At 35.4% G+C, this 24,326-nt stretch overlaps 2 protein-coding genes across 6 annotated transcripts; both read right to left on the bottom strand.

Moving 5' to 3' along the window:
* Positions 1 to 394: 394 nt before the first annotated feature.
* Positions 395 to 3,363, bottom strand: LOC113730347 (omega-3 fatty acid desaturase, chloroplastic-like). 2 transcript variants are annotated; one of them, XM_027254980.2, is made up of 8 exons: positions 2,469 to 3,363; positions 2,215 to 2,304; positions 2,038 to 2,104; positions 1,853 to 1,945; positions 1,559 to 1,744; positions 1,377 to 1,457; positions 1,032 to 1,169; positions 395 to 939 (listed from the first exon to the last, which is right to left on the bottom strand). In XM_027254980.2, exons 1-8 carry the CDS (start codon positions 2,966 to 2,968, stop codon positions 754 to 756), a joined length of 1,341 nt encoding a protein of 446 aa, XP_027110781.2. In that variant the 5' UTR covers positions 2,969 to 3,363; the 3' UTR covers positions 395 to 753. The 2 variants fall into 2 exon arrangements, with proteins under 2 accessions (XP_027110781.2, XP_071934499.1); XM_072078398.1 differs by lacking the exon at positions 1,853 to 1,945.
* Positions 3,364 to 7,564: 4,201 nt separating this feature from the next.
* Positions 7,565 to 22,365, bottom strand: LOC140036555 (uncharacterized). 4 transcript variants are annotated; one of them, XM_072078395.1, is made up of 24 exons: positions 22,058 to 22,364; positions 21,040 to 21,170; positions 19,964 to 20,048; positions 19,431 to 19,484; positions 19,165 to 19,256; positions 18,952 to 19,055; positions 17,287 to 17,356; positions 16,208 to 16,658; positions 14,600 to 14,938; positions 14,302 to 14,511; positions 14,102 to 14,200; positions 13,929 to 14,001; positions 11,921 to 12,048; positions 11,514 to 11,790; positions 11,210 to 11,433; positions 11,006 to 11,130; positions 10,631 to 10,748; positions 9,338 to 9,393; positions 9,167 to 9,260; positions 8,903 to 9,086; positions 8,745 to 8,813; positions 8,566 to 8,669; positions 8,421 to 8,483; positions 7,565 to 8,168 (listed from the first exon to the last, which is right to left on the bottom strand). In XM_072078395.1, the coding sequence occupies exons 1-24, from the start codon at positions 22,103 to 22,105 to the stop codon at positions 8,061 to 8,063; spliced, it is 3,306 nt and encodes a 1,101-aa protein (XP_071934496.1). In that variant the 5' UTR covers positions 22,106 to 22,364; the 3' UTR covers positions 7,565 to 8,060. The 4 variants fall into 4 exon arrangements, with proteins under 4 accessions (XP_071934496.1, XP_071934495.1, XP_071934497.1 ...); XM_072078394.1 differs by having other exon boundaries at positions 17,287 to 17,362; positions 22,058 to 22,363; XM_072078396.1 differs by lacking the exon at positions 14,102 to 14,200 and having other exon boundaries at positions 17,287 to 17,362; positions 22,058 to 22,365.
* Between the last annotated feature and the right edge of the window lie 1,961 nt (positions 22,366 to 24,326).

Below are 24,326 nucleotides of genomic sequence, written 5' to 3'. Positions count from 1 at the left end.
ACTACCCACTCAAAAGTTTTAGCCTCTTGCCAAAGATGCCTTTGTCCCTCTCCAAATAGCCTGTTTTCGCACATAACGTGAATGACCGGTCCAGTGTTGAAAATGACGCGACCTTTTGCGCCATCCATGAAAACAATGTGCAGTTTGGACACTATTTAACAAAAGTTAGTGAACCCGACGTCCATCCGCATATGTTTTCATCATGTCTGATAGTGGTTACCACTTTTTAATATTTTCTCTCTTTTTTTTTAAAAGAAAAAAAAAACATTAATGGACACATCATTTGTGGTGTTTGGACTTGGATCTTTTGTGGTGTTCGGACTTGGATTTGATAGGGGGGCACCTCCAGCATTTCCCTTTTACTACTTCATAATCAGAAATCTCGAACGGGACGAAACCCTCAAACCACTCTGTGCTACGAATAGATTGATAGTAGTAGTACATTTTACGGCATCAAAATATCATCCTTTTTAACACTGACCACTCTGCTATGGTTACATCATGATATACTTTATGCTAGACAAAAAATTGCAATGCCCTCTCAAAGCCTATATGCCATCCCTAATTACTGGATGGAAAGAATGAATTTATACGGCAAGAGTGGTTGCCTTGATTCTGGTCTTTGCAAGCTCCAGAATCTTTAACAGCTTCGAGATACAAGTCGGTCGAAAAGAACCGAGTCTTTTAGCAGGCCGGCTTGATACAACAGACTAGGTATATATATATATATATATATATATCTTCTTCAGTGCTTCAGTTCAACTTTCGAGAACCAGAAAGCTGAGGGTCACTCTGATAATAGACAACCTCCCCAGTATCACTCACATAGTGATCCTTCCTCATGCTTCTCACCAGGACTCCCAGTAAATGAAATGGAAGAGGCCTTGATTTCTTTGGTTCCCTGTAATACTTCCCCAGCACTGGCCTAGCAGCTTCTGTCTGCAATCACCCAAAGCCATCAAGGTTCGGACACAAAAAGAACACGCTTAATTTTTTCATCAAATTTTGCATCAAATTTGACGCCAACTTACTGCTTCAATTAGATGATAGTGAGGCATTTGTGGGAAGAGATGATGAATCACATGGGTCCCAATGTCATGGTGGATGTTATTAATCCATCCATAATCACGATCAATCGTCGTAAGACCTCCTCTCATATAATTCCACTCCTGTTCGAGTTTAAAAGGAAAACCGAATAATTTTAAGTACTAAAACAAGAATAACTTGGTAACAAATCCATATTTAGTTGACAATTTTTTTATATTCCCCTCTTATTTAGTTAACAAATGTAAAGATACACTGCAGTTGGAATTTTTCTAAGAACATCAGCTTTGACTATAAGGTCTAAGAATGAAAAAGGCCTCCAGTTTGCATACCTTTCCCCGAAACCAAGGCAGCTTCTCGTCATGACCGTGGTGATGCAAGTAGGTAACCAAGTCTAGCCACATGACAAAAATCTGCAAATTCCACGTAGAATCTTCAAACACATAAACTCAAGAAATGTAACCTTACAATAAAAATGCAAAGGCAAGAAATTTGTAAAGGGGCCTTGACTAACCCAATAGGGAACGCCATAGAGTTTGAGCAATTGAACAGGACCCACAACAAAGGATAAACCCACAAGCAATGCAGCCATAGCCGCCCAACAAACTGTTGAAGTAATCACATCATTTCTCTCACTAGGGACAAACAAATCACTACTTGGATCAAAATGAGAGCCAGTCTTCCCAGGGCTCCGACCCCACTGTGATGAAATCCAGAAGAAACATATTCAACCACTTTGAAAATCCAAATCTGGTTGTGACAATTGGTCACGTTATTCAAATCAGAGGAGAACCAATCTTTTACTTACCAGATATACTGGGTACGCTAGCAAGGGGAATGGCAAAGTGAACCTTAATTTTTTGGTGGCACTATCCAAACTCTTAAAAGTTTTTTCAGATAACTGGAAAAAAAAAAAAAAATTCAACCTTGGGTGTTAATTGAGAAGGATTTTATGTATCAGAGCGTACCACCAAATCGACAACAATGACTTACAGGGTGCCAGGATTCATCGTTTTCAACATGACCATGGTTCTGATGGTGAGTCCGATGGCTAATTCTCCTGCAAAATTCAAGATTTTAGAAGTTAAAGATAATCCATATCCAATTCAAGATTTTTGATAAACAAGCAATAAAATGGGCACTAAAGATGAAGGAATGTTGTGAACAAACCATCCATGATAAGGGACGAGAATTGAAGAATGAAGAATATGTCCAACGACACTATTCAGCCTGGGATTATTGGAAAAGCTTCCATGCCCACTGCAGAAATTATTCCACGAAATAAATAGTTATTACCACCAGTATATCATCTCCCAGTCCCAGATACCAAAGTGGAAATAAAGCACTAATATTTTCAGACGAGGAGATTAGAAGAAGTAGGAAAAATGCAATCTTTATCCAAAGAGGTGGAAACGCGAGATTACCAATCATGGCCAAGAACAAACAGGGCCCAGAACATAGTCCCTTGGGCAAACCAGTAGAGAGGCCAAACGAGCCAATTATTGAAATAAGCTGCAACAGCTGCCAATCCGAAAACCGCAACAACATCCCTCACCACATAGCTCATGGACCTCCATGGATCCTTGACCCAGCAATGCTTAGGAATAGCTGCTCTAATATCGGCCAATTTGAATGGTGGCGGCGCACCTGGGTCAAATTCACCTTCATCATCCCCAATTACTCCATTAATCCTCCCCCTTGCCTTGTATTCTTCTTCTCCAATTCCTTGTACTCTAACTGGGGCACTAACATTCAATGCCCAATTCCTGTCCTTTACCCCACTTGAAAAAGAAAAAGAAGAACTACCCAGATCTAGTTTTGGTAGTCTCAGTTTGGCATTGAAATTATTCAGGCCAGTTCGTGGTTTTGGGTAGATTCTGGGGAGTGGTCTTATACCACATTCTGATAATACCCAACTGGCCATTGGGGAAGACTAAGGAGAAAGTCAGGTGCTTGGTCCTTCTTTAGAGGTCTCTCCCTAGATTCTGATAGTCCTCCAGGGAGAGATATAAAAAAGTAGTAGATGCAAAGAATTTTTATATACTTCTGACAACCGGAAAAAAGAAATTTTATGTAGCTGAAAATTGGAAGTTACGGTTAGATTGGGCGGATGAGTAGATAACAAAAGAGATCTTCTCCTCCAATATCAGGCTGCAAAGACAGAACCCTCAACTACCGTTTCTTGTTGCTTGTCTTCTTGCTAGCTCTATTAGGGTTAAATGCTCTCACTCCAACCTCTCATTCCCTTCCCATTTATGGAGCTCTCAACATCTAAATGGGATACGCAAAATCCCCCAATTTCTTCTCTCTTTCCTTCGCCAGTTCCCTTCAGTTTTCACGCGAGATAAATAATCAATCGAATAAAACGTGATATTTATGCTTCACAGCGACATTAGAGTCCTCTTTCATCGGCTCCTCATCAAGTCATCATGCAATAGTTGTACTGGTCCCTTGCTTATTTTATGGGCTTTGTTTCTCTTTTGTTTATTCTTGAGAGCTGATGTGAGGTGCGAACCTTGAGTTTATTGCCAAAATAATTGCCCTTCAAAAACATATACTCAAAGTAATTTAATTTTAAAATTTATTACTATTATGATTCTTTTTTTACCATATAGGCTACATATGTGCAAGGATAGAAATAGAGACACACTCCATTTCTTTTTTTCATCTAATATCTTCCATGATTATCTCTCACTTTGAACCTACCCACACTTCTTTTCCTTTCGTTATCTTTCTCTTATCAAACGTAATTCTGAGAAGCCAATATTTATATTAACAATGTCTAAAACTTCAGTATCATACTTAATATTGTTTCGGTAGATGAAAATATTCTTCTAAAATCAATAATCTCAAGATAAACAAAAATTATTCTCGTTTTTTCTATTGTAAAGCTTATGAAACATTCCTATGGCCTCCAAAAAATGGCCATGAATGGAAAAGAAAAATGACGAGAAAGTGGTTACTTTTGATTGGTGAAACTTGAAGTGCAGAGTATTGGTACAAATATTTCAATTCTACTTGCAATTGGGTCACCTATCCGTCTTGGAAATTTTTTTTCCTTGGAAATTTTTTATAGTTATACTATGATTGAGTGTTTTTTCAAGTCATCGTACTCTACTTAGAGATAAATAAGAGATGTATACTTATTTGTCTTCTTAGTTCTCATAAAGTATAACTTTTTGTTATTTTTTTTGATTTGTCACCTATTTGAATGATTGCCAACTTATTTGAAACTTGTTTTTAGAACCTCATTAACGAATTCCATCTTGATTTTCTTTCATATTCTGAAATTATGGTTCCTGACTAGCTAGGAAATTGTGCAAATCATTAAGTAAGAGTAGCAGGGAAAAAAATATAAAGGTAAAACATCATGAACAATGCTGGAAAATATTCAATTGGAACTAGAGAAGAAAATTTCAGCTTGTTTACTTTCTGTAAAAGTTCTTTTCAAGGAGTAGGAAGGATAATATAACCAAATATCATAGCCTTGAAGTTTTTGTGACTTTTTCTTGTTATTGCTTACAATTTTCGTTGAAATTTTCGTTGAAACTTTCATATTTTTTAAAAATTATTATTAAAAAATTATATGCAATAGGTTTGATTCATTTCAAAAAAAAATGTAGAGACCAATAATTGCAAGGTCAATAATGGTAGAATTTATTTTAAATATTTATAAGAAAATTATCAAAATTATGCTATCTTCTAGTGCTTCTATAATAATAAAAATTTTAATTTTTAGTTCATGTTAGAAACTATAGAGTAGATTAAAACTTTCTTTTCTTGTTATCCTACATGGCAATCAGGATAATTAGGTGGCAACAATAACATCATTATTGGAATAAAATTTGAAAGTGAATCAAATTGGGAATATTTTTTTAAAAATGTCTTATTTTGGCAAAAAACTCTGCGAACCTTTGCTTATCATCACCACTTGCTATATTGTTTAGCTGCTACTTGTATTTTTTTTATTTTTTTTTTGAAAAGAGTTTCTACTTGTATTAGTATAATATTTTCTCTAGTTGGTCATGTTAGTTAATGCACACTTTGAAGCTTGATTGTTGAAAGCCAGGAGTTGTCGTATGCTTAACTGATATTTTGAACTTTTTATTTTAAACTCTTGATTCTAAAAAATCATTAATCTTTTTTAGCAAAGAATAAGTGGGATTGAAGAAGTGAAAAGAAAGAAGAAGGATTTGAATTTAGAACTTATAGATAACTTTTAGAATTTTAATCATAGTCACTACACCAAAATGTTCTCTGTCTGAAGCTAAAAACTAAAAATAAAAATTACTCACTCTGTGCCATTGAAAGTGTCATACTTTTTAGTTTAATATGTCCCAAAACATTTGTCATGTTGGAAAAGTCAAAACATCTTTTAATCTTTCTTTTTAATCTTTTTTTTTATTTCTAATCATATACATGTTATCATTCAAATTTAAATTTTAAATTTGTGAAGATAAAATTTTAAAAAAAGAAAAATACAAATATAACAATCAAATAACTATTTTTAAAAAGTTAGATTCCCCAAACATGACTAAGTGATTGAAACAGAGGGAGTACAGAATCCTTCGAAAAAATGCCCTTGCTCTAGCTTGCAGTTGAACTCACACTTAGGGGAGGGCATGACTTTAACCTCCAAATCGGACAAAAAAATTTCAACTCTCGAGTCTTATTATGCTTAGCTTATTTTGTGAGCATGCTTTTAGCTTTTGATTCTAAATTTTATTTAATTTAATGTTCTTAATTGCTTTTCTTTATTGGACGTTGACTTGCCCAAAAGCTATTAAATGAAAACGATAGAAGTTGCCAAATACACTCTTTTTTTTCCTTGGTTTCTTGATTTTAACTTTAAAAAAAATTAAAAACTGTCAAAAAAAAAAGCATGCCCTTCAAATTGGATTGGTAAAATGGGACTGGGGTGCGCCTAACTTTCTCTGTGTCAGGATTATTACCAATTTGAAACAATTCATCTCATGGATTGAGAGAGAGTTGCCGAAAAACGTGTGGAAGTGGGAAGACAAGACTACGTGGTCAGACTTGGCTCGCACCACATATTCCCATATTCCATACCAGTACAGTACTAACTACTAACAACAGGCCTTCCCAGAAAGAAAGAAAGAAAGAAAGAAAGAAGGGTAGTAGGAGGGAGCACTAAACCGCCATTAGACTTGTAGTAGCAGTATTGGTCATTGTCCTTCTCCTCCCCCACTCTGTCTCTCTCTCTCTCTATCTATCTGCTTTCACATTCTCAATCAAACTTTGAAAACGAACCACCAAACAAAAAAGTCGAGAGTCCTCCGTTGAAGATTCGGTCGGTGTCAAAATTTTCTCGTACTTGGGTCTAATCCAGACCCTGTTCCAACGCGCTATTTTTAGTCTTTACTTGCAGTCATTTTTGCCTGCCGACCACATTTAAAATGATTTGTTAACTTGTTTTCTTCCATCGGTTAAAAGCTCCTCTTCTTTTCTGTTTTTTCCCGCATGTATATATCATGGTCGGAGTTGCATTACGAGGTTAGAATTCCACTCCACCGGATTAGTTTAGTAGTGAATTGTGTCTTAATCTGACTCTGACTCTGACATCATCCAACCTTCCGAAAGTGAAAAAAAAAAAAAGGTTCCCAACTTCTAAACCCCCTTGCCAAACTCGGGCATAAATCTGACTAAACTGGATTCCCGAGTCATTGGCTGCAAAATTCCAGACATTTGCCCAAAAAAAAAAGAGTCTTTTATTACATTATAAATATATTTTTCAATTACCTTATTTTTATTTAACATATTTCATATAATTATTTTTTTTATTTCACATACATCACACCACAAAAAATGTTATGCTAAAAATATCTTTCAAATAATCTCTTATCCAAACATACTTTGTTAAGCTCCACTACCCGAATACTTACTTGAAATTGTGAATGTTAACGTGCATTGCAAATATTTGACATCGTCATAATAACTTTAGAACCTACGTGCATTTCTTGGTTCTTACTTTCCTTTCCCTTTTTCTTTTGCTTAATAAGTTGAGAAATGGTTGCATGCTTTTCAACATTCTCCTCCTCATCCTTTTCCTCTTCATGTTCAAGGGAAAGAAAAGAATATGCACTCTGGTCAAGTCCTCGATAAGCAGCAAGCTGGAAAATGTACCAATTATTCGTCAAACTTCATAACATACTTTGTCCAAAACACGAGGTAAGTATAAAATGCCATAACATATATATGCTCTTTTTGTCAACGATGCTAGGTTGCATTTGCAATAGGAAATGAATACTCATCCTTATCACTCATTAGAATATAAGCAAAAAGTATTCCAATTAATGTAAAGTTGGACTAATACAGCATAGTATTGAAGGGATTTGATCCAAAAGTAGCCACAAAAGTTTCCAACGATATCCGGTTAAAAACAAGGAATCAACTCACACCAGTTGCTTGCCGCGTGGTAAAGTGCAAAGTTGAAAATGATAAACAGATAGTATACATTCGAGGAGGAGTAAAAACATGCTATATGTACAAAATTTGAAACTTAAAATAAAAACATGCCACATATATTCATGTATCCAGATCTCTGTTAGAATACTAAAAACTTTCAGTTTCAGGAGGAAAATAGTCAACCTAGTAAAGCTGAACATTCGCTGAAGAACACGAGGAAAAACATTCGGTGTTGGTCGGAAAGCAATAACACCTTCGCATCTAAAACCAAATTTGGTCAATGATAAAATACCTTATGCTTTCTGTACAAGTTTTTGTCAGAGTCATCTTCTCACTAAAAAATGAATTTCAACCATAGAACACTGGAAAATAGAATAATATTCAAAGTTTACCAACAACCCACCCACCCAACCCGACGAAACCGATACACGTAATAGTTTGTATGACCAGCAGGTTAATGGTTTTCAAGAAGGAGATGCTCTTGGAAGTGTTCACTCTGGTCACAACAGCAACATAAATGGTTGTGGATTCCAAACATTGTCAAGCCATCTGGTTTAACAAATTCAATCATCTTAACTGCAGATCGGAAGTCAAAAGTTCCACCATTTCCGCTTTTCCATGTTCCTAGCCAGCTCATTTGCCAAATCTGCAAAGCTCTCAGCCCCGCTTTGAAGTTCTGCAGTGCGTTCACTAAGTTTCTGGTAGCAGCAGCAAGAGAGCACGTAAATAACCAAAATTTTCAAATGAAGTACAGCACTAGATAATACGTTGCTCATTAGGCAAAAAACAGAGTTCCTTAGAGATCTTGTTTATATTCCCAAATATCTACTTCAAGATAGACAACTACTTAAAGCTAGAAGATGGACAGACGAGATTATTTCACAAGCCCCTGACATTCATGAGTAAAATGACCAATTATATTGAAGCTACAATTTTAGCCATGACCATACCTCAAGTTTCTGCTGCCGTTCTATAAGTTTGTCTCTTGCTTGTGCAGCTGCAGAGGTGGCATCCTAGGAGTAGCACACAAGTCAGACATGCAATTCCTAAAACTAAGTGTCCAGCTATTTATTATTCATTTTTGGATGAAATTACCCCAGCTTTTCGATATTTTGCAATGATTTCCTCTCTTGTTCTCATTCTGGGTTTTGTATCAGTAGAACTGCCTTCAAACAACCTTTGCCTCTCTGTTTCCTTGTCTGATAAAGTAGCAGAAGATGTTAGTCCGGTGAAAAGTGATGATAATTGGACAATACCACTAAATTTCTTTATACCTTTTCTTTCATTGTCACTCTTAGAAGATGATGATACAACTGACAAAGGCTCATCAATTTCAAGGTCATCTGTCATGCAACAGACATTAGCAAACAGGGAAAAATAGAGCTCTATAGATCTGGCAGATAATGTTGGGGATTAGGTCTGTCCAAGTTACCTATGTTAAGCTCAACATGAGGTTGATCATCGGCAAGATTTTTTACAGGTTCTGAAAAAGGAAACCTAGAAAATATGATGTCCATATGTGCAAGAATGCTTTCCCGAGCTTCGGAGTTATTCATCTCCATCTTAGCCCCTTTAAACCCCTTCATGAATCCACCAAAAACACCAGGGACAGTACTCTGGCATCAGAAAACACAATTTCTCAACTGACCACTAAGGGGATATGATAGATTCTGATATAAAAAAAATATTATATGACCTGCTTGTTCTTCTGATCGAGGGCAATACTGATGGTGGCATCTGCAGCAGCGGCAAGGACTTCATCATGAAGACAAGGTAAAGCCTCCGGAATCCTAGTATAAAGCATTAGTTGAGAGAGAGAGAGAGAAGAATAAGAAGAAGAAGAAGAAGAAAAAGAAGAAGAAGAAACCTGAAGTCGTTTTCAGAGGCTAGTAGAGATACAATAGCAAATTCACTCCCACAGGCCTGATGGAATTGAAACAGAAAATGCTCCAAGTCATATAATGCCAATAAAAACATAACCCCGGTACAGTTGTAGTGATGATGGAGATTCTAACATTTACGCACTCACAAGATTTTGCAAACAGTTAATTTTGGAAATAAATAATATAGTATAGAACAAACACTCAAATTATCAAATTTCATCAGTAAAATGCGATCATTTTTGATACTCAGGCCAGTGAGCCGTTATACAAAAATTGATCTAAAGCATAAACCTCTCAAACTAATTCCTCCATCATTAATCTTCCAGGAGTGTAAATCCATCAACTTGGCTAATGAATTGTAACACAAATTGGGAATACAATTTGCTATAGGACGTGTAATCCAGGTTCTTCCATATCCTCCATAGTTTCAGATATCAAGCAGCCCAAGCTAAAACCAGATAAGCAGTACCATGTTCCATATTCTACCAAAACAAATATGAGAAATCATCCCTGCTTTAGCATCTTCTTTCACTTTCTTAACTTCCTTCTGATCATTGTTCTGTGCCTTCATAGATGCCATCACACTCGGAAGTAAACAGAGTATTTGACCATTCAGAGATACTTGTGAAAGAAAGTGGAACTCAAGGCAAACCTGATTTAGAAACCAGAATATTCTTCCCAGTTTGTATGCCATACCTATCAAAGTTCTAACTACACTTCGTAAACTTCAGAAGTATACGTAATTTTATTACCTCCTAGCTTTAACTGCTAATTCTATTCTCACCAACATCCATGATACCCCAAATACTCTCTTAACTTTTCCAAGGATTACTGAATCAGAAGGCTGATGTTTCTTGAACTTTACCATGCTTCAATTTATGGAAGTCAATTACAAGTAGGTGATGAACTGAAGCTAAAGACATAAAGCAATTAGCAGCATTCTGATTCTGTAATATTTTTTTGACAAAGTGGTGCACGGCTAATTATAAGAAAAATAGCCATTTCTGAAAATTCTATGTAAGGAACAATGGCTATTATCTGTAAAGAGATATCTAGGTTCATATCCTTAACGCGAGAGCCAAAAAAAAAAAAAGTTTAATTTTGATTATTTTTTTCTTTGACAAGGTAGAAAACTTGACAGAATTGCACGTATTTTGAGAGAGTTGCTAGACTAGATCAAGCAGTCATTGCATTGTCCATGATTTTCGCGTGTACAAGAAGGGAGAAATTCCACATATAGAGGAAAACAAAAGAAAACAAAAAGGTGAAAGACTTACCAAAGTAATCTGCCCTTTATCTGAAGAACTCATCAAATTGTTCATATTAGTCTTGAAATTCCACCTAAGAATTGATGTTAATGATGTGCTTCCCAACACACTGAAAGCTGGCAAGGACCTTTAAAACAGAAGATATTAAATGTCATCCATCTGGTGTTACAGTAACACAGAAAGTGTTTTCTTGCATCTTTCAAGTGATTCAGTATAAGGATACTTCTATCAAACAGTTTATTTGAAGAACAAAATTAAACCCTAATTAATTTCAAAAGCATTTCAACTATACCACGTAACTTAGTTAATCATATCATACATCTCCTGATCAAGCACGCCACATTAATAAAAACAGTATATTTCATGTCTGAGCTTTGTATTTACCTGACTTCAATATCTCCAGTCTGATAGACTATGATAAGCCCATATTCTGTTGCCTCTTTTGTGAATATTGCTGTCCAGGAACATGGTTTGACAAGATCAAGTTTATAGATTGACTTATTCTCACCCTGAGATTAGCAAATATTATAAGCTGCACAAAGGTATAACAAGAATCTTTAAAATGAAAATCAGTAAACAAGAAGGCACCTGAATCACAGAGTTCAAAAAGTACAGATGCAATGCATTCTCACAACAAAATACAATTATTGAGTTCTTCAAATTATGGACTATATCTGGCTCTGAATTTTCAGCTTCCATTGGATCACTTTGACGTTCATAACTCTTTTGTCCACGTTGACCTTTGGCTTCAAAATCCTCAGAAGACTTTGAAATGTCGTTTTCAGAGCCTTCAGCTACAGATGCATCACCCTCTGATAACAAAGATGTCTAATTAAGGAGCAAGCACATGGATGTAACAAAAGAATGTATGTACTCAAGGAGTTATGCTTGCCTATAATATACAAGGAAACTGCAGTTGACTCTTCCATTGGATGAATTGGCTGAGATATCATATTGCCAGTGCTACTATCCACCAATACAACATGTGAATCTCTAGTTAAAATAAAAGCTACCTCCTTAACAGATTCATTTGATGTCCCAATTTCCGACTGCTTCAGACTCTCGGTATCTGGAAGTGTTTTCACAGCTAGAGAGATGATTGGGCTTGAGCCGCATAGAGCGTCAGTAAGAAACAATACTGACAGCGCACTGGTTTCAACCATAGCAACCTGTCATGGTGCAATTAGAGCTGAATCTCTGAAAAGCTTTTAGTCATTCCTTATTCGTAGTTCAACCAAATAGAGAGGAAGTGTAACCATATAATACCCTCCAATTAACTAACATCAAGTTATAACTTACCTGACCGCATTCAAACCCAACTGCAAGTCTATCTCCAGAATTTACCCACTTTAAGGTACGAACAGGAGAGTTCAGGAGGGAGAAAATAGCCTTGCACAGGGATCCACCGTCATGAGGCAAATTAAGAACTGAAAGCAGCTACCAAGGTCATATATTCACAAAAAGAACCTAAGAATATAAAATGAAGATGGGCAATCCAAAAAAAGGTATACCACAGATATGTTCCAAGATATGCCAATGGAGATGTGCTAGTATACCTACACTGGACAACCAGTTATGTGTACTATTTGTTTCTATCCTAATTCCCATTAAAATTTTTATTCATAAAAATTAATCAATCATTAGATTTTTGTCAGCAACCATCTAAAAGGAAAACCATAAACTGGGAAACTAAGGAAGTTGGCATTCCCTGCCATCCCATAAAAGGCTCTTTCGAATATCTTCAACAGAAATGATGGACCTACAGTGCCTCATAGGAATATACGGAAGTTGTTCTCAACCAGGTTGCTTCGTTTCAAGAAAATGCTTTTGTCATAATTTCCCCATAGGAAGGGAGAGCCTGCATTGGTAGAAAATCACACCACCTCTTTGGGGTTTTCATTAGATAAAGTACTTTATGTATGCCCGGATTGGCGACTTACTGATTCCATGAGTTTGGCACGCAATGTTCCCAAAAGGGTCCTAAAGGTGAACACTGATTTCCGAGTGACTTTACCACTCCTTACTCTTAGCTCAACAGGTTGTCCAGCAAATTATTCATTCACTCTTGTACATTTCATGATGTTTTATTTCTATATTGTCATAAGCTCACCATACGATGCTCTCATAATGTAGAAACCTAAATCCTTTTCACTTAGTTTACGTGCTAAGTTTCAACAATCAAAATTGTTCAACCTTTTATCCCTGATCTTTCTTTTTTTCTTTTCTAATTCAGGGGATATGGTCAAAGCATGGCCGCCCAGAAAAACATAATTTGGATCACTGATCAAGGGATCACTCAATTTTTTAATGCTAGGAGATGGGTTCTTAGGTACACAATAGTTCTGTTTGCTTTATCCTGGCAGCAATACTCTTCAAGTAAGACTTTTTCTGGCAGGCTGCCAATACTCTTCAAGTAAGACTTTTTCTGGGAGGTATAAAATTCATTATATCATCTTTGAAAATTAAAGTCAAAATTCATCATTAGAACTGCTTTAAGTATTTCCATCACCATCTTTATCATTTTTCATAGAGTATTTAATCCAAACAATATAACAAATTCTTGGATTACAAATTTTAGCAATCTAGGATGCTAATATATGTGGATTATAATATCAACTTGCAATTCATTCGGCTGTTAGCATGCCCTGGTAACTTAATTTCAAATTACTGCACACAAAAGACATTCCACAGCATATCCTGCCTATAGCTTTATAAAACGAATCCACACCTTCACAAAAGGCGAACTATACATATTGATGATGGGGAAACATAAAAACTTTATTCTTTTTTAGCACGAAGGAGTACAGGAAAAGAAAACTAATGCAATTAAAAAAATTCCATTCAATTCAACTGCCAAGTGGGTAAGGTTAAGGCTTGGCAATGTTATGTTCCTCAATCAGGTAGCATAGTACCACTTACATACAAATGAGTGGCACCCTTTCCAGTTCAAAAAGAGCTCAATTGATCAAAAGTACACACTCCCTTTTGCTCCTTTAACACCTTCACAACTTCTATTTCAGTCCCTAAAAAGGCAAGCTCACTGGAAAAGGCTCCATCCAGAGCAGGGTTTGAGACTAGGTTATCTTATTATTTTCAGGTAACTAACAGTAAACTCCTTCAAAAGAGTATATATGTTAACTCCCAACCAAAAAAAAAAAAAAAAAAGAATACTGGTGTAGCATGGAACTCTGTTAAGTCGTTCACTTGAGGCAACCAAGTTGCTAGGAACTATATACCTGAAAATTATGTTGTATGACAGGAGAAAAGCACGGCATAAAAGCAATTATAGTTGATAAAAGGACGTTACCTTGCCGTTCTGTCTGTGTAACCAAGTGAATTCCAGATTTATCTTTAGTTCCATCTAGACCATACAACCAAACCTACATCATCCCAAGATAGGATCAGAAATTGCTCAGCCGAATAATAATATTCACGGAGTAGAGAGGAACTTTATATTCTGGAAATAGTATCAGATCTTACAAGACCATATTCATTGCCAATAGCCAAAGACAAAGAAGTGGGAGAAAAATCTAAAGTAGAGATTGATGCACTTGCACCAGCAACATCAATACCCTCCACCTGTGCATCACATGGTTTTTTATTAGTTTTCATTTGTTCAGCTAAGCAACATTTACCATTTTTTCATAGAAAGAATCACGAGTCTCTCAAATTCCACAAACCTGGAGTAGAAAAACAAGCCTGAGTGATAGAACAGGAAATGTCGAATCCCATACTCGAACACTTCCGTCTTGATAGCCTGCTACATATATTCTTTCCATTCCACCATCTTCAGCTATAGACAGTTCACCAGGAACACCACCAGTCAAAGGCCATCTGCTACTCCCTCTTGTCATAGTCTGCTCAACTTCAAGTTTTGCAGCTGAAACCGTCTAAGGAAACAATAAATGATTAAAGGAAGAATATTACAAGAAAAGTGATTAGATGACAAAATTCTGCATGCTAGATGGTAAATTATACCTCTGCAAGAACCCTGGAAGAATTGGCCTTTGCAACCACTGAATATAGTTTTCCCACAGTCATTATTGGTTCAATTGTAGGTATAGTTGCAGGATATTCTACAGCAAGGACTGAATGCTTCTTATCTGGCTCAAACCTCAGCGTGGACAAACAAGAGTTATCATAAAAATGGAGTTGACCTGGGTTGGTCAGAACCAGCAGTGAAGCACTGTCAGTTTTCTCCATTTCATGAGATCTTGCAATGACAATCATATCCGAGAAAGACCCATTAAGGGGAAGATCAACACGGTCGACGCATGTTAACTTTGCTATCCCAGATGACCAGTCAAGATCGAGAATCTGCCAAGGGAGAGAAATGTCAAAGTCCAAGGGCGAATTAAATACACAAGCCACGGAGCAAAGAGCTCCACCCCTCGCATCTTTATTTCCTTTTGCATTAACAATATGTTATAAAGATGGAAAAGTCGGCTTTACTGGTAATTAGAAAATTTTTAAAATCACAAAGATTGCATGCAATGTAGAAAAGTGCAGAAGCAGCAGCCTAGCATCAAATAATTATTTATGCCCTACGCTCCTCCAGAGCTTCAATAAATTTCTCTGAATCTACGAATCCAATTTCTTACCCATTTCATTAAAAACCATTTTCAGCATGCATGGAAGGGAGTCCACGCATGTGATTCAGGTTAGAAGGTGCAGAATTAGCTACAAATGAATACAGAGAGTAGGAAAATACAACTTGTAATGTACTTAACAAGGAGATTAATTCCGCTCTTAAACATCAATTATTTTAGTAATGATCCAGCAAATTTGGTATATATAAAGAAAGTAAATGCAAATAAATGACTGATACTTTTTATTCACAGAAATGAATTCATGTAATAGAACTCTACTAGAATTGCTTTGAACAAAATTTTGGTCAAGGAAACCGAATCATGCATATAAGTTGTCCATAATGTTATATTATCTAGAGAACCTTATTAATCTTGAAAAGAAATATAATATAGTTTAGCAACCTGCAGTGATGTTCACATAGAGCATGTCTTAATTGATATTATGAATAGCAAATTCATGATCCAAGACATTTCTCAGCTTTGATAGCTAGTACAATCTAAGTAGATTCATATTTCACCTCAGCTTGGAAACAAGACTTAATATAGAGATTAGCATCATTCCTATGATGCAGTCAAATTTTGAAATTCAGAGATTTGGTAATCATATACCTCAAACCAGTGGAAGAACTGAAGACTTTATTGTCCGAAATCACAAACAAGCCAATCCAGGAACTAGGATGGCACAAACTTATGATGTACTCGTTATGAAATCATTGAATAAGAAATCTCACTATCTTGTAAGTAGAATACAAGACTACCAAGCATTACTAACCAGATGACAGAGTTGCATTGATTAGATAAAGAAAATAAACTAGAGTCAAACAAAGAGACTTTGAGCCAGACTTCGGCTAACATTTTTAGACTTTAGTTTGCGAAAAAGAAACTCCAAGTATCCACAAATGAAATTTCCATTTCGAGGAAAAGGTTCTTTGCACCATATTTGTTATACAATTTAAAATATTGAGACCACTAGGACAAAAATAGACTCACAGCATACCGTCAAGACTTCTTCAGATCCAATTTCTTCACCGCCATAAACAAAAAGCTGACCTCCAAAACCATTTCGTTTCTTGTTAGCAGACCAGTGCAGAACAATGACAGGAAGCCTTCTTTCTGCAGATGACAATTGTATCTTAACCACTTTATCAGATGACTTTTGAGCTCCGTGACCTTTAATATGATCAGAAGCAGACAGATTCCACAGGAAAATGTCTCCATCCACATAGCCAACAGCTAGCAATGAACCATCAGCAGACACCCAACAAAGAGAGCTTATTTCCTTTTCATGGTCTACTAAATTATCCAAGGGCTCATGGCTCCCATCACTCGAAGATTCAGCCAGTATTTCATCCTTTAGTTGGAGATCCTTATTTCCTCTAACAAGAACAGCTCTATCTTCAGTAACATCCCAGAGAACTATCAACCCATCCTCATATGCAAGAACAAGCCTGCAAATAGTTTCAATGATTGGAACAGAAACAGTAGAAAGATAATTTGACCACTGGTTGGTATTTTAAGAATAAGAAGCCAGAAAATTTCAGCTAAGAAAATAAAGTCGAGATATCTCATATCTTTCTAATCAACACATATGCTAGAGAACAAACAGGAAGAGATTGATGTATGGCCCTTCTGCAGATATGGGAAGCAATAGTAAAAACCATCAGACTAATAAAAGTAGTAACAAAAATTACGTTAAGTTAAAACATTCTCCATTTTAACCCTCCAAAATACAGCTTAATGAACTTTGAATGGATCATAAATACTTGCAAGTTACAAAATAGGCTACAAAATTTGAATACTAAAAGAAACTATCAAGAATGAAGAAATGCAAGTAAATCTAAAGTTTCTAAGATTAAGAAGCATAACTGCATGTTTAAAAATGTTTTCTCAGCTAATCATGACAACTACAATGCTGAAAAAGAGTCCATTCATGATAGAAGCTAAAATGCAATGGTGGGAAAAACAAAAGTGTATGATGAAGGCTAGGGTAACATAAAAACAACTTGACATGTAAAAGAAACCCATGTTCAGAAACTGTGGAACTGAATAGAGAAAATGAGATATTGTTTTCCTTACCTATTTCCAAATGATGAAGGCTGAGGTAGCACACCCACTATCGATTGGTTGAATGGCAAGGAAATCTCTGCTGCTTCTGCAAAGAAAACACATCAAAAGCCATCATAAACAGACAATACAGAGTCAGGAGGTCAATGTTAGCCTCTTTTCCTTCAAAAAAAAATCATAAGTGGCTTTCTTTCATTATCCATTTAATTGTTGAACATTTCAGAGCTTTCTTATTATGTTCGCCTAAACACACAGGCCTGAAGAATTCAGAAGTTCCCAGCAAATGGTACACAACAGCAGCAGTTTTCTACACCCAGAAGAGCAGTACCTCAAGCTTCCAAGTTAGTACACGAGAATGTGCTTGCTTTTGACATAGAGGAGCTTGAAGATGCATCAAAGAAATTTAAAAGAACAAAAGTATGGCTACGCTATTACAAAGTACTGTTGAACTTGAACAAGAGTTGGATCTGAAATATCCCTTTGCTCTAGTTTCAAAGAGTTCTAGGCTACCCAGACTTTTTATATTTCCACTCAAAAACATTGGCACTGTCTCAAGATACATCAGGCTTACAGTATTATCATTTGTCCCTCAACTTAAGAACACAATTAACGTCTTACAATAACCATTACACAGTCCTTTCTCCTTAAAACAAACAATTCAAAACAAAAGGCAGGACATATATAAAAGGTGATAGTGGCGTACAGTATTCCACAATCAAGCTTCAAATCATTTTTTCCTCATGCAGACTCTCATTCTGCATGCACAAGAATGTAGCTTTTGGTATTAAATATGCTGAACATCAATTCATTTTGACAAAGAAAAATGGGTTCAAATCAAGAATGATATTGCTATTGCTTGCCTATTTCTTTTGCCCAAAACTCTTGCCTTATTATAGATGTAGACTAGTAGCCAACTCATTACTCTCGTCACAACAATGGATGGGCTCCATCAACTATTGCAGTCAATTTATTAAACACCAATAACATTGGACTAGTGACCCTTGGTGTAACTTTAAAAGGATGATCCAAAAGAGTTTTGTATAACAGGCTAGAAGATGGACTAGATCATGCACATCTCCAGTCAGTCACAGATTTTAAACCAGAAAGATAACCAATAACAGCCTAACTATTCTGCAATCTAGAGGCAGAGTATTCTCAAAGCACATAAAGTTAAGGTTCAAGCCAAACAGACCCATGGCTTGGTAGGGCTGGTATGCATTTTAGTCTTGCCAGTTCAACCCATGAATCAGTCAATAAATATGGGTTCTTATTTACCCATGTATTAGTTGCAAATTAGGGGTAAAATATCCCATCAAGAGAGCTTTTGAAGCCCAGAGAAAAACATGGTTCAATGTGAAGTGGCTTTATTCAGTAAAAGAGTCATAATTCAATACAAGCAGCTGCTCCTATTCTAGGGAAACTACTGACTTCCCATGAATCCACAAGATGAACTTAACCAAATTTTGATATAATGATAAGTCAGCATCACAGGTGGGGAAAACGTTCGATGATTCAGTTATTCAGTGAACTTCCAAAAAACAAACAATGGAAAAGAGGCACAACATTCTAGTTCACAGATCAAACAAAATCAAAGGGCTATTTAGAAAATGTAAAGATAAAATAGAATACTTAAGGACATGATAAACAGTATTTACCATCAATGAGCAATTACATTACCAGCTACAAGATTAGCAGGAATATGGTAGGGTAATTGAAGAATGGTTTGTTCCTCAGCATCATACTTCAGCACAGACAAAAATCCATATTCGTCCCCTATATACCTGCACGTATGCATAGAGATAAAAGTCAGGCATATCTCAACTATGTTACTTTGATCCAGCCAATAAGTGTAAAATTGAAGCCCAAAACATTACTCCTTTAGTTCTTTACATGAATTGAGTGCCATAAATAACAGAGAAGGCAGTTATATTGGATTCCCATTGTAAACTTGTAGAGATACTCCTGCTTTCTAGATCCCAAACCTGTAACAGTAAATTCCAACTAAGTTAATCAGAGGTATGGCCACTGCATCCAGAATGGGGCAAAAAGAGAAAATAGAGAAGATAGGAGGGAAGAAGGATAATGAAAAGATGCACTTGAGGTATTTGTGGCTCATAAAAGCAATAAGTCACAAGATGATATAGCATCAAGTATACCTGAACTTCATTTTCATTGGAGACACTCACAAGATAGCCTTGATTTTGAAGAAACTGAAAAGAGGCAACAAAAGTTTGCAACATAAGCGTTAGTCTTGTCCTATCCAAAAGGAAATTTCTGATGATTTAAGCAAAAGAGGGCACATCAATTTGGAATTGATAAAAGATTTCCCTTCTCATTCTTTTAAATGTTGAAATTACACCTGTTTTGGTGCTTTGACCATGTCTGAGCACATGATTAAGAACAGGTAGTTTATATTAATTTGCACAAGGAACATATAAACTCAAAGCAATTGAATTTAAGAAATACAAACATTCTCATGTTCCTACTGCACAAGACCTAAAGGAAACTTATTATATGAATAAATAAATTTTAGAAACTATCCAGACCCAATGACAGGGAGGCAAAGAAGGTGAAGACTAGAGAAAGAAAGGTTTCCATCAAACATCTCAGTTCTTCATTTTCACAAGTAAAAACATTCATCAAATGATACCAAAAGGGGCATGCTGCATATGAAGGTTTTTAAACAAACCTCCAAGTTCTTAAAAGGTATCGGCTTAGGAGACATAAGAAGGCCTTCAATGCTGTCACCACCAACCACTTTAATCCTTCCATCCCTGAGAGAAAACAGGAAATGTTTCCAATATTAAGAGGATAATAAGGAATTCTACAATCATTTTTACCCACTCTGTTCCTAAATGCTAGGCCACTACGAATTCTTGTAAAGCACTTTTCCCCTGCAAACACCTATTACCTGAAGAGTTGGAAATTTCAAATTTTAACAGAGATTAACAGTCACTATTTAAAATGGTTTCAATTTATTAGTAGCAGGGAGAATATCTATGCTAGAACCCCTTAAAAGATTATAATATCTATTCAAAATGATGTTTGGATTAACAGAACATTGTTAGCAAGTTCACTTGCGCATCTTTGACATAAAAGTGTTACACTTTGCTAGATGTCTCTTCATTGACAAACTATTGCCAGAAGTTAATGTCTCTTCATTGTTTGATTAGGCAGATCCTTTCAAGAATGTAAATTAACGACCGAATCTCATGTTATCTCAGAGACAATTGCTTAAGGGTAAAAGTTTGGTAGATTCCTCTTCTTTGACAAACTGTTGCCAAACTAATGCCTTTGTTTGACCAGGCAGATCCTTTCCAGAACGTAAATATGGCAACTAAATCTCATGTTATCTCAGAGACAAGTAATGAAGACATGACTCAGCTTGTGGCAGTCCCATTGCTCCACACCCCCCCCCCCAACACAAAAACAAAGCCATGAACAGTATCATATTGAACATTCTTATGTCAATCAACCTTCTAATCACATGACAAGAATGGAAATAGCATAACTTATTGAGTGCCTTCACTCTCCAAATTACAGGGTTTGACTCTTACAAGAGAGCCAAGCCTCTCCCCTCTCCTGTCCAGATAGACTATGACTTCAAACAGTGAAAAAGGAAAAAGTAAAAAACAATCACAAGATCGCAAATTACATGAATATAAAAGTATCAGTTCAGTATTTGTAAATGTAATTAACAGATCAATCATTACCCCAAAGAAAATAGAAGCAGATCAACTTAGAGAAGAGCCAGTGTTCACTCACAAGGTTCCAACAGCTAGTAGTTGCTGAACGGAGTCAAAAGCCAGGACTGAAGCAGTAGATGGGATACCATAATGAACTACAACAAGGGGTGCCACATCCGAGGATATAGGGCTTTCTTGCACTTCACTTTGCTGAAGATGGATGCCATCACCCAAAGTTGTAAGAAGCTCAGAAAACCAGTTTTCCAAAAGCAATATTAACGAACAGGTTAAATTATTGACAAAAAACTAACCAAATTAGTAAATCAACACCGTAAAAAGGTTAATAAAATTTGAATTCACATGCAAACAGGTAACTATGCCCACCCTACCCATTGGCACTCTCTTAAAATCTCATCCTTTAAGACATTTAATACAGAATTCCACAAAGAAAAGGAATCAATAACCAGAAGAATCCAAAACAATTAGGCAGAATATAAGCCTTAACCACAAGAGCCATAGTTTCCTTGTGACGGTGAACAATGACCGGCAAGGGAAATAAAATTTCACAGTTTTATTACTCCTCGAACAAAATTTAACCTTTTCTTTTACCACAAATGCACTTGGATCATGAAATGGGATGAATCAACCATACTTGAATGCCTTTGCCTAAGCTTACTATTTGACAATTGTTCAAGCTGGTTTAGGACCCCAGGTCTATGACAATATCAAACCATTATTCTGAAAATCAATTTACTAGCTGCTTAATTTGTTGGGCATTCCCGAATAAAAAAGAAGTACGTCCACGCAAGAAAAAAGGTCCCCCGGAAAGCAGCAAGAACAAAATATCTTAATCCTTCCTAGCATATCACAGTAAAATCAGCAACGGCGTCAAAAGAAACACAAATTTCACAGAAATCTTGACCTTCATCACTGCACAACTCCAACAGCCACGAATGATGATCAATCACTTAATAGTTTGATTAACTGACTTAAAAAAAACCATTTTTTTGATTAACTTGATCACTGAAACGTACAGCAGTGAATGTTTAATTTGCAATCAGAAGGAGAAATACATTTGGACGGATTAACGAAATTACCTGAGGCGGTGGACGAGGGCTGGTCTTTTGGAATAATTTACCGAACATTTTTACAAAAAAAAAAAAGAAAGAAAGAAAAAGATTGATGAACTTTGCCTTATAATTTGGCTTTAGAAATTTCCTTGTTTCTGCGGATGAATTTAGGCAGGGCAGGAGGAGAAGAAGTCGTCCGGGTGGAGATACGGGTCGTGGTTCAAATTTCCGAATGGTACCTTTGCGTGCTCAGAAGTGATCGCGGAGATTTTCGTAAAATTGAATGGGAGAAGTGTCATTTGCCAACAAACAGAAACAAAAATTGACCTTCCCAAATACATATTCTTCTTCTTTCTTTCTTTCTTTTTTTTTTTCTTTTTTCTTTTTTGCTATAACTATATTAATCATTTAATTTAGCTGCCATTTATATAATTAGTTTACTACTTGAATTACGTTAATGAGGTTTAAGATGCATCAAACTACAAACTCATAAATCCTCCACTTGAATTGATTAGGGACGTTATTAGGTTGTAATATTAGGGACATTATTTACCAATACTTTAGAGCAAAAGCAGTCATCAGCGAAATAAGCAGCTTAAGTAGAGCAAGAAGCGTCCTATTATGAGGCTGTAATGGCTGATTAAGCCGCTCTCCCGGTATCACTCCTATCACTTTAATCCATTATATCCATTATTTCGTACAAGGTCAGAAACTTCTGCTAGCACTTTATTTTGTAGGATTAATCTTTCCAACATTGATTGTATATACACTATAGTATTTAATAAATGATAATTATGTACAATTTAAATTTGAAATTTTATCATGAATTTAATGATGATAGTGTATACAATATCGGTGCATATAAAATTTACTCTTATTTGTATATCGAAGAAATATCTACTTATCCATGGGTTTATTTGCTTAATACATTATACATCCACGCTCTTGTCTAAGTTTAAGACCTTTGCTTCGTTGTTGCCTGTCTTTCCTTGCTTTTCCTTTCTATTCTATTTTATTTTAAGAACAGTACCTCTAACTAGGGGTACAAACTAGCAGAGTCGAGTCGAGTTTTGACCTAGTCGAGTCGAGTCGAGTTTTGACCTAGTCGAGTCGAGTTTCCAGTTAATTTTATAAAACTCGAACTCGAACTCGAGTTCGACGAGCTCAAAATGTCAAACTCGAGTTTAAAAAAATAAAATAATAATAATAATTTTTTTAAAAAATTTATTTTTAAAAATGAATAAAATAATAAAATTTTTAGTAAATAATAAAATATTATGAATATATATGTAATTTTAATATAAAAATAAAAAATATATATATAATCGAACTTGCAGCCAACGAGCTTAATGTTTTTGAACTCGAACTCGAGTTCGATTTGATTAACTCGAACTCGATTCAAGCTCGATATTGACCGATCTCGTATTCGAGCGGCTCGCGAACGGCTCAATTAGTAAACAGCCCTATATGTGTTGATGATAGGGATAATTTTAGAAACCTCCCTTTAGTTTTCTAACAATTTCACTGTCCTCCCTAAATATTTGAAAATAGCACTTATCTTCCTTATAAGTCATTTGAGCCCAATACTTACCTCGTGAATGATCAAATAACTTTACTATCCTTACAACTTGGGAAGTATTACATATTTATATGGAGAGAAACAATTTAGACATTTATACTAAATTAACCATGATTTTGAACATAAAAAAAATTGAAAATCTTGAATACTAAATTTCATAACGATGATTGTTAACATTTTAAAATTATTTTTTTTGTATTTTAATAGTTCTTGTAATTTCTTTATCTTAAAAAAAGATTAAAATTTTCATTTAAATATTATTATTTCATAAATTTATTATAACAATAACAAGATGAATATGAAAATACATAAAAAATAAATAAAGTATTAAAGTATGTTTACAATTAGATTTTTTTAAGTTATGGATAAAATGTAATTATACATAATCTATTCTTTTCTTTCTTTTTCAAAATATTCAGTGTTTCTTTTCTTTTTTTGTATAAGTAATCCAAACAAAATGGTTAGAAAATTTTTTTTCTACTTTGATTTATTTGCTTTTCCATTAAAATTACACCATTTTATTAATCCAAACGTTGCTTGAGATTTGATTTTTTTAATTACCAATGATGAAAATTTCTTGTTAATCGTGTGAAATAATGGAGCCGTAAATTAAAGAAATAAATCAATAAAACATAGCATATTTTAGCATATTCTATATTTTTAAGGAAAAATCTTTCAAAACGTCCCTTATATTTGGCAAAATGAATTTTTTTGTTC

Source organism: Coffea arabica, chromosome 2e, assembly GCF_036785885.1.
Source record: "Coffea arabica cultivar ET-39 chromosome 2e, Coffea Arabica ET-39 HiFi, whole genome shotgun sequence".
In the NCBI taxonomy this organism is placed as follows: domain Eukaryota; kingdom Viridiplantae; phylum Streptophyta; class Magnoliopsida; order Gentianales; family Rubiaceae; genus Coffea; species Coffea arabica.
Note: the sequence above shows the minus strand (reverse complement) of the source record. Positions and strands in the feature narration are given on the sequence as shown.

Bases quoted from the DNA above. Each gene is read 5' to 3' on its own strand.
- LOC140036555 (XM_072078394.1), bottom strand. From the start codon at position 22,105: ATGTTCGGTAAATTATTCCAAAAGACCAGCCCTCGTCCACCGCCTCAG. The intron at 11,791-11,920 runs GTAAGTTATAAC...GCACCATGACAG, and splicing joins TTGGGTTTGAATGCGGTCAG to GTTGCTATGGTTGAAACCAG. The intron at 9,394-10,630 runs GTAAGTCTTTCA...CAATTCCATCAG, and splicing joins ATAAAGGGCAGATTACTTTG to GCCTGTGGGAGTGAATTTGC.
- LOC113730347 (XM_027254980.2), bottom strand. From the start codon at position 2,968: ATGGCCAGTTGGGTATTATCAGAATGTGGTATAAGACCACTCCCCAGA. The intron at 2,105-2,214 runs GTTTGTTCACAA...TGAATTTTGCAG, and splicing joins CTCGTCCCTTATCATGGATG to GAGAATTAGCCATCGGACTC. The intron at 940-1,031 runs GTAAGTTGGCGT...GGGTGATTGCAG, and splicing joins ACTATCATCTAATTGAAGCA to ACAGAAGCTGCTAGGCCAGT.